Raw genomic sequence first — 9,944 nt, forward strand, 5'->3', positions numbered from 1 at the left:
TTACTTGCAGTACTGTATGAAAACTAATGACTTGACTTTTTTTGTGACAATATTTTACTCATTTCTCAAAAACTAGAGCACCTCGACAAGTAGTTTTTTAAGGCAAGGTTTTTACATTGTACTCTCATTTTCTTCAAACTGTGTAAGGTTAATGTAAATTTGTGGACATTGTGTTTTGTGTCGTACAAAAAAGACCCCAACCCCTTTTATCACTACTCACTTCTTTCTTCCGGTTGACGGCACTCTTCTTAATCTTGCCGTGGTGTTTGGAGAAGAACCTACGGTCGTACCTTGCCGGATTGTAGGAGGCCAGATACGCAGCGATGAGGAGGTACTTAGAGTAGAACGGTAGCTCTATCTGGGCTCTAGATGATAGACTACTAGGCTGTGAAGGTAAGCCCTGCTGGCTGATCTCACCCAGTTGGTACTTCTCCCATTGTTCACTGTCATATCATAAGGGGTAAAATTATTTTAGCATGTAAAATCCCCTCAACCAGTTATGATATTATACCAAAACCATAGCATTACTGTTTAATACGTTTTTACATGCTAAAACTGAGACGAAAATTATTACTTTTACTCATTTCTCAAAAACTACAGCACCGCAGTAAATAAAATTTCAAGGGAAGCTTTCTACTATCATAATCTTCAAACTGTGTAAGTTTAATGTAAACCTGTGGACATTGTGTTTTTTTGTCCGACAAAAAGTTACATACACCTTTTAAAGGCACTATTGGTAATTACTCAAAATAAATTATTAGCATAAAAACTTACTTGGTAACGAGCATTGGAGAGCTATTGATAGAATCAAATATTGGGAGAAACAGCTCCCTCTGAAGTAACAGACTTTTTGAGAAAGAGGTAATTTCTCAATCAAATATTAAAAGACTTCAGGCCCGAAGCCTTTTTTAGGCATCTGAAAGCACACAAATTTGTGTAACAAGGGTGTTTTTACTTTCATTCTTCTCTTGCAACTTTGATGACCAATTGGGCCAAATTTTCACAGGTTACCAAGTGACAATACTGGTCTTTGACTATAACTGAATGTGTCTAGATTTATCTTAGGACTTAGGACGAGTTAAGGTTTGTAACCCATCCTAAGTTAAGACGAGTTACTTGTCCTAACTCGAGATAGGATAAATTCTAGCGTTTTGTGAAATCGGCTATATTGCCTTCAAGTACAAAAAGGAGCAGAGCAAAACGACATTATCATTACCAGAATAAAGCCTGGTTCATACTTCATGTGAATGCGAAGCGAATTTGACGTGAATTTGACGTCACAACCCTCCTTTCGCAGCGATATTCGCAAGTGAGGTGTGCAGAGTTGAATTTTTCGTTGCGAATTTGTGACGTCAACATTTGTATCGCATTCGCATTCGCAGCAAGTATAGTGAACCCGGCTTAAGGCTACCAGACAAAATGGCATGTTACATGTACCTGAGATTCCAGAACATCATGGAAGAATTTCTGCTATGGCTCACGTCCGAAGTTTTGCAAATCACAGTGAGTGCCTACTGCTCAATTTTCTCACTTGACAATATCAAATCCAAGTGAGAACCTTACTTTTTTCTTTACTTAATCAAGTCGGGGCTTCATTGTGGCAATAATACATGTTCACAGGACAAACAATAAGTAAAGAATTTCCACAAAAATAATTCCATGGGAAGGCACCCACAATTTTTCAGAGTACAGAACCGAAGTGATCCGGTCACAGCCACTAATCCTTAGAATGAATTCTAAACGATAAGTCTGCTGCCACCTAGTGCCCACTAAGTTTCCCTTCACACCTTGTTACTTCTCTGAGGTAGACAGTTTGAAGAGCTTTCTTCAAGTGGGGTTCGATATGTCTCCACAACTTGTGCGAGTCCCTTTCAGTTGCCTCCCCTTTTGTGATCGGTTCAACGTACTTAGGAAAATTTAGCTGTGCCTGTTGGAAAATTGAACAAACAAATGTAATATTTGGCTCCATTATTTGATTATATTACCTTAGTGGAACCTACAGGTTTTAATTCAAGTGACATGGCTAAGCGATCTGTCAGTACCAGACTAACGTTGTGGTGATGGAAGTCATCAGAGTGTAGGTTTGAATTCCTGTTGTGACACTTGTGTCCTTGACAGAGCTGCCAATAATTGCATCTTGCAATCAGGGAGAATTTGTACAACAATCAGGGAGATAATTAAAGTCACGTCCAAAATAAGAGGAAAATTTTTTTCATAATCAGAGGACTTGAACTGCCTCTAGCTACCGGGCAACCTCGGTAGTCGGGTTGGTTAGACACTGCTCTAGAATTGCAAGGGTCGTGGGTTTGAATCCCACATGCCTGTGATATTTTTTTCACAGGACTCGGGAAAGTACTGAGTATACAGTGCTCACACACATCAGTGTATGGGTAAGAACCAAAATTAATAATCAGAAAGGTTGCCATTAACATGTATGTTCATCAAAACATGGACAGATTGGTTGATATTCGGGGAACTTTCCGTCAGAATCAGGGAGAGTTGGTAGCTGTTCCTTGAGCAAGACACTTTAGTGTAATTGCTTCTCATCACCCAGAGGTTAATGGGTACCTGTGAGGGCAGAGATGTTTCAAGTGATTGATATTGCTTGATGTACTGCATACTAGGCAGCAAAAGGCTGTATACTCCACAGTGAGCTGCGATAACTCTAAACTAGGACGCTAATATTCATGTGCGATGAGCATCACACATGTATGTGATGGAAATTGGTCAGGGCTCAAAATTAACACTGGACCGCATCATGCCCAAGGCCACAGTACTTTTAGCGTTGGGCCAGTGAAATCAGGACCAGAGAAGCCTGGTGGTCTTTTGTTATTCAATTGATTAACAGTAGTACCTCATTGTCTAGTGTCTCGGTGAAAAATGTTGACAATCAATCAATCAATCAATCAATCAATCAATCAATAGAAAAAATGAATATGATACATCTTTCACTTCTATATCGAATATCAAAGTAGCATAGACCCCTTTACAAATAGGAAAAAACAATGCATTCTGGGATAGGATGCGATGTTTTGAGATGTTCATCATGCATAAAACGTGCATAGCTTACTCGTAAACTCTCCCCAAATGCATCATAATCACCACTTCCGGCCTATCTGTAAAGGGGTCTATGACAAATGAGATAACTCTTCTCTTAGTACTGGTTCACCTCATTTTTATTCTGGTCTTATAAAATATGTTCTGCAGGTCCAGTTAAAATGTGGAGCTACAAGCTCGTGGAATCTTGTGTATTTTCTCCCCCAAATTCAAGCCCTGTTGGCTCTATATTTGAATTGTCCATCATTATCCTTAAATGTACTACGTAGTTAATCTCCAGATCTACTGAGCCAACAATACTCACGAGATGTCTGATTTCATTGAGATCTCTGCACACCATGTAGAATATACTCATGAGTAAGTTGACGTAGGACGAGTAGAAGTCTGCCGAGTAACCCTCTGGAGTATCCTTAGCGATAATCTGCAATAACTCATCTATCAAAAATACAAAATGGAAACGATAGCTGATCAACGGACTCAGATATGAAACCAGGCTCCTTCCCCTAGCCTGGGTCATCTAGGGCCGAGTTCAGGCGGTGTGTTCTTGGCCTAAGTGCACTGTTCGCATGCCCCAACAATGAGAACACGACCCAAGAACAATACACTCAGAACAAGATCAGATACCAACTTTCAGCAGGGATCAGTCGAGCACAACATTTCACAAAATGGTGGTACATTTTGAACTCTACCTCTTTCCCTAGCAAATATGTAGGGCTATGTTTACAGTATGAGACCTGGGGTTGATTTCACAAAGAGTTAACACTAGTCTTATCTTGAGTTAGGACGAGTTACTCTTCCCATAGAGAAAGGACAACTCTCTTCCTAACTTAGGACTAGCTATACGTTTTTGATATCTCCTAGGACTAGTCCTAAGTTAGGACTTGTCCTAACTCTTTGTGAAATCGACCCCTGCTCCTTTTATATAGCACCATGGTTTACAAGGTGCTTCATGGCTTTACGTCCCATCTGATATAGAAAGGAACCATTCGAGATCGGACACCAGAAGGCTAGAGATAATTCTCCACTCACTCTTTGTGTAGTCTGGGAAGTGCATCACGAAAGGCTCGAAGAAGTTGGAGCCGAACCCGAAGAGGAATTTCTCCCAGACGATTTGGCTGAGGAGTACGACGCATACATTGCATCCAGAGAGCTGAGAGAGGTTGAGAAATGCTGGTAGGATGTTGGCGTCCATGTTGCGCAGACGCTCAGCTTTGTCGAGTACCTATGTGTATACAGTGCAGGATAATCATTCTTTCAATAAATGGTTTCTGCCTGGTGCAAAAAAAAAAAGAACCTTTCTAGCCTAAAGAAGAGGGCCATATCCACATCACAACATAATAAGCCTGTGTTCCTTAGGTAAGAATGGGTGTGTCTGTTGTGTGTTTATTTAGTAAAGAAAAATGCAACAGTTGATCAACCTGGGTTTTTTTTATTCAGAAATTGGAGAATGACAACCTTTTAATTTTGTATTTGTTTGACTATTTTCTTCAAGGAGGACAGTTTCTTTATCAGAATTTCAGTATTCAGTCTATGATTAGCTTCAAATATTTAATAAGTAAATTCAACATAAATAAGTCAAATAGCTGTCCTGTCAGGGAAAATTTGTAAATGATTTAGAAAGAAAATTTGCATAAAAAGTAAAACCACAATGCCCCAGCCTGTGCCCCAGCAATGGAGGCGCACGGCCATGGCAGCGTACCACACTTTTGTGTATGGATTGGTCTATAGACTCACAATATAAACAGTTTGGTCCTGAATTCCCCTCTCTTCAATCGTTTTCTTTAGAAGTCGAACAAACACGCTCATGTTCTCGCAGCGATTCAAACTGCAATAATTGTTCTCAGGACGAGGCTCATGATTGGCCACCTGGTCCAGAATTCTGACCAATAGCTGGCGTGATGATTGACACTCTATACAGTTGACTATTGCATGGGGCAACGACATCGTCTTCAGGAGCGTTGAAACTACGAGAGTCTTTCCGGTCGCACCATGGCCATAAATGAACACCGAGGGACATGTTGGCTGCGATGGCTGTGAAATAAAAAGAAAGTATTGTGTGGATCACTTTATTGTTGTTTCACCCAGCTATCGAATCATCCCAACTACAGTTGGTCTGATTCAACTGTTGACCAATTTAAAAATCCGAAGCACACACATTCTGTCCACCATTTTGAGAGTCAAAATTTACACAAAAGAATTTAGCTCGAATCCAATAACTCCATTGACCCAAAGTTTAGGATATGATAGCATCATCTGCTTGTTGCAACAATCGTTAACCTTGATCCTCCTGCTCGACGATTGCTATTTACCATAGTTTCCCTTGGTGGAAAGCCTTTAAGTGTTGATTAGTGACAATTTCCCCAATAGCGGATGTTATCATCAACAAACAAACCGCTCTCACGAAATGAAATGCTTCTCGTGGAGTGGTTCGTGTCGAGACAGTGTTTTGTGAATAATAGCAACCTCTTCTAGGAAAAAAATGTGACAAATCAACTTGAAAAGGTATTTTTACCATGTGGTAAAAATCTTTGGTCTGAGGCACGTGGCCGAGAGCCAGCGCTGCCAACAGCTGAACTACGATTACCGCAGCTGGGCATCTGGGATAGATTCATAAAGCTATTAAGCAGAAAATTCTGCTTAGAAAATTTCTAGGATAAGCAAGAAATGACTGGGGTACCATGCAGCCGCAGCAACGGGATTTTTATGGTATTGTGGCTAGTAACCTATTTTTTTCAAAGCAAAAGTTGTTTGTGCTAAGCAAGTTTTTGATGATTTTTGGCCCCTACAAAAGAGTCAATCAAAATGTAAACACTGATCGAAGGTTTCTCCCACCTCTCCCATCAGAGTCTTCAACAGCGCAACTTGCTTCTGGCGGCACAAGATCATCTGGTTAATGTTGCTACACTCCGAATCTATCTCAACATCCGCCATCTTGGTGTCAATTCTGCATGTGACATAAATTAACATCTTTTACTTTATGTGAAGTGATTAAAGGGAAAACAATTAAATTGAATAGACATTGATCCTTGGGTTGACAAATGATGATGTCTCAATATTATGTAATGACTAAAAAATTTCCATCGAGTACAATTTTTTAATTTTTTTTTAACAAGTCATGGACAGACCTACCTCCATCACTCATTCTATGGGGTTGAATGAGCAGCATTTCGATAGCTGGGCCTTATTTCATATTCATAAATACCCCAGACAGTTTCTCTACTCCTATTGGTGGAGAGCGCGTCACGTGGGTGTGCATAAACCTTTTGTTAACGACCGGTAAAAAGTGTTAATTCATGGACGTGACACGCGACCTTGCACCTGTTCTTATATGACAGTTTCTTCATTCCTTTTGGTCGAGAGCAACGGCTGCAACAGTTGTGCCACATCACGCAAAACGTGCAACGCCCACAGCATTCCCTTATAAGGAGTTGTTTACGCGAGGGCTCTACCATTTCATAGCTGGAGGGGTGTTGTGTTGAAAGAAATCATTTAACAATTATAATTTTTGCATTTATTTTACTTTTTGACCAACAAGTGATGATGTTTTTGACCGAAAAGGTAATTATGAATGGGAATCAAAGTGTGTTGAATTGGTTTTCAACTAGTGGTTTAAACCCGCTGAGGCCTGGTTCTTTTTAATTTACTCGACTTTGTCTCGTTAAATTATCAAGAACCAGGCCTCGTTGGGATTAAACCACTAGTTGAAAACCTCTAAAGCGCATTGATACGGTTTATTGTGAAATGCGCTATATAAGAACTTGTTATTATTATTATTATTATTGATTCCCTTATTATAACACACATCTTGCTTGTTCTGTATTAGGCCAAATAAAAAAAATAAAAAGTTGATCGTCCCCGCCCGCATCCTTTTTGGGGGCCGCACCCTTTTTTTTACTATTTACTATTTTTTGATTTTTGTAAAATAAAATTAAAAAGTTTTTTATTTTTTATTTTTTTAATCCATCTTTTCAAAAGGACTGTGTTATCCAACCCTGTTATATTAGTGTTAACACAGGTCCTCATGCAACTAATAGGTATAAATAAGTTTGCGGTTGATTCAAACTGAAGAATTGGTGGCCTGTTTGATTTGAAATACTTAGTGGCCATCTTGATAAAAAATAGTAAATAGTAAATAATAAGGCCCTCATCCTCCTCTTTTTTGAAAAAATCCGGACGATCAACTGGTCTTTTTTGTTATTTGGCCTTATGGCTGGCTGAAACACGGTCGCGTGGAATGAACTAATATAGTCTAGTGATCACGCACGCGTGTTTGCGGGAACTAGTTCCCGAGCGGGCACTACTAGTGCTTGTCTTTGAAAATAGTGCCCGGTTACAGCGCCCTCTCTTGACATGAATTGTGAACAGCAACTACAAAACTTATTTCTTTTCCAGATTTCTGTTCTTATTTCACATTTAAGACTGAGCCGTGTTATAAAACACATATTGACTGGCATAATTCGGTAACTATTGTACGTCTACCTTGTTTGGTAGATCGGGCGCTATATAAGACTTCGATATTATTATTATTCCCCTCGGGGCCTGTGAGTGACCAGAAGAGGGGCCTATTTTCAGGTAAGTACGCATATTTTTAAGAAATAATTTTTTTAAAATATTTCAAACATGGATTTGAATTAGTTGCGATAACGTTACCCCCTGGCGGCTGTCAGGAGGAGGGTTACATTTAAATTGCAACTACATGTAGGATTTGAATCTGAATTCTATAAAAAAAAACTAAATTCTTAAGTTACGTTAGTCGGTTAAAAAAAGCATTATATTGCAATTGCAATCCAATGGAAACATCACACTCACATCAATATTTTAGAGAAGATGAACCCTGATAAAGGAATTTAAGTTTTAAAGTTTTTAGACATGAGACTGAGGTGAGAGATGAGAGGAATAATTTTAACCCCATGGCAGATGATCATGTCTGCAATCATAAGGAAAACTCCAAGCAGTGACTGCCAGTGTCGGTGAGGTAGGAACTCTCTAATCCTAATCAAGCCAATCTACACCATACCATGTAATGCGCATGGCTCCGACCGGGCTCGAACCGGGGTCTATATAAGGCAAACAAGGAGAGAAACGTGTGACTGTGAGTGAGTGAGCCAACAAGATCTGACTACCGTACCAAATGGATGGTACTAATTGATAGGCTAATCCAGTCACACCATCATGGAGGAAGGAATAGCCTCCACTACCTCCATGGTCACACTGTCCCACTACACTAGTGTGGACCTGACAGTCCCACTGTGTGGACTGTGATGTGAGTGTGACACTTTTCTACCTCCATGCACTGATGATCATGAGTCCGTCTGCATGGCCACAGTGTCACTGTCAGCAGGAGAGTTTGGAATATTCTCCATGGAAATAGTAGTAATACATACCATCAAAGACCTCCACAATGACTAGAAGTTACCCAACAATCAATTAGCATAAGTAGACATTGCTTCTTTGTTGAGGTGTGCAATGAAAATGATCGCCGAGACACTGTCGCTCTTGAACAAAACGAACGTCGCGCGCACACACAAACTAGATTGTGACAACTGAGTGACCAACTTCAGATTCATTGACGGAGTAGGAATCCTTATCTTAAAGGAACACGTTGCCTTGGATCGGACGAGTTGGTCAAAACAAAAGCGTTTGTAACCGTTTTTTATAAAATGCATATGGGTAGAAAGATGTTGTAAAAGTAGAATACAATGATCCACATAAGTTTGCCTCGAAATTGCGTGGTTTTCCTTCTACTGTGCGAACTAACACGGTCGGCCATTTATGGGAGTCAAAATTTTGACCCCCATAAATGGCCGACGTGTTAGTCGACGAGGTAAACGGAAAACCACGCAATTTCGAGGCTTGTTTGTGTGGATCATTGTATTCTACTTTTACAACATCTTTCTACCCATATGCATTTTATAAAAAAACGGTTACAAACGCTTTTCAAAGACCAACTCGACCAATCCAAGGCAACGTGTTCCTTTAAAGTGACAATTATTTGTCTCAAATGTGACCTCCATGGTAGGCCTATGTGCAAAGCAAATGCACTTTTATTTGAACCTGATTCTATTTCAATTAAATACTGATCGAGGGGATTAATAGCATAAGATTGAAGAATTGGACCAGTTGCCTCTTTTGCAGGTTACTTTAGGGTGTGCGCATGAATCATTAACAATTACAGCAAGACCTAGATTAAAACAAGCCAGATGCAGCCAGAGCTGGGGAAAAGTGTTGTGGCGCTGTGTGAAATAATTATGTTCCTTGCTCTTATGGTGAAATCGATCACCCCTTGAGGAGCGATTGTGTGTACCCCCCCCTCCCCCCCCCCCCCCCCCCAATTTTTGTTTTTTAAAGGAATACGTTGCCTTGGTTCGGTCGAGTTGGTCTTTGAAAAGCGTTTGCAACCGTTTTTTATAAAATACAGATGGGTAGAAAGATGTTGTAAAAGTAGAATACAATGATCCACACAAACATGCCTCGAAATTGCGTGGTTTTCCTTTTACCTCGTCGACTAACACGTCGGCCATTTATGGGTGTCAAAATTTTGACTCCCATAAATGGCCGACCATGTTAGTTCGCACAGTAGAAGGAAAACCACGCAATTTCGAGGCAAACTTGTGTGGATCATTGTATTCTTCTTGTAAAACATCTTCTAACCATATGCATTTTACAAAAAACGGTTACAAACGCTTTTGTTTTGACCAACTCGTCCGATCCAAGGCAACGTGTTCCTTTAAAAACACCCATCATCCCTTCTTCACCTAGGTAGCCCGCATGCCCCTCTGCTCACATGTCACTTCCTTAAAAGATCAACAATATTATAACTTTCAGAGTGCTACTCTAATACTACTTTGGGCCCAGTCGCCAAATGGTCACCCATCTACAATTGGTCA

At 40.1% G+C, this 9,944-nt stretch overlaps 1 protein-coding gene across 2 annotated transcripts in view; it reads right to left on the reverse strand.

The window, feature by feature from the left end:
• LOC139954035 (origin recognition complex subunit 5-like) overlaps positions 1–8,647 on the reverse strand; it is a 16,051-nt gene extending 7,404 nt beyond the window's left edge. The window contains exons 1-7 of one of the 2 annotated variants that reach the window (XM_071953697.1): positions 8,442–8,647; positions 5,890–6,001; positions 4,792–5,088; positions 4,087–4,279; positions 3,362–3,492; positions 1,788–1,927; positions 221–443 (exon numbers count right to left, since the gene is read on the reverse strand). In XM_071953697.1, coding sequence (XP_071809798.1) covers positions 221–443; positions 1,788–1,927; positions 3,362–3,492; positions 4,087–4,279; positions 4,792–5,088; positions 5,890–5,988 — 1,083 coding nt within the window. In that variant the 5' untranslated portion in view covers positions 5,989–6,001; positions 8,442–8,647. Of the gene's footprint in view, positions 1–220; positions 444–1,787; positions 1,928–3,361; positions 3,493–4,086; positions 4,280–4,791; positions 5,089–5,889; positions 6,002–7,964; positions 8,373–8,441 lie in introns of those variants that run through there. The other variant, XM_071953686.1, reaches the window with a different exon arrangement.
• Between the last annotated feature and the right edge of the window lie 1,297 nt (positions 8,648–9,944).

This window comes from Asterias amurensis, chromosome 2, assembly GCF_032118995.1.
Source record: "Asterias amurensis chromosome 2, ASM3211899v1".
NCBI lineage: Eukaryota > Metazoa > Echinodermata > Asteroidea > Forcipulatida > Asteriidae > Asterias > Asterias amurensis.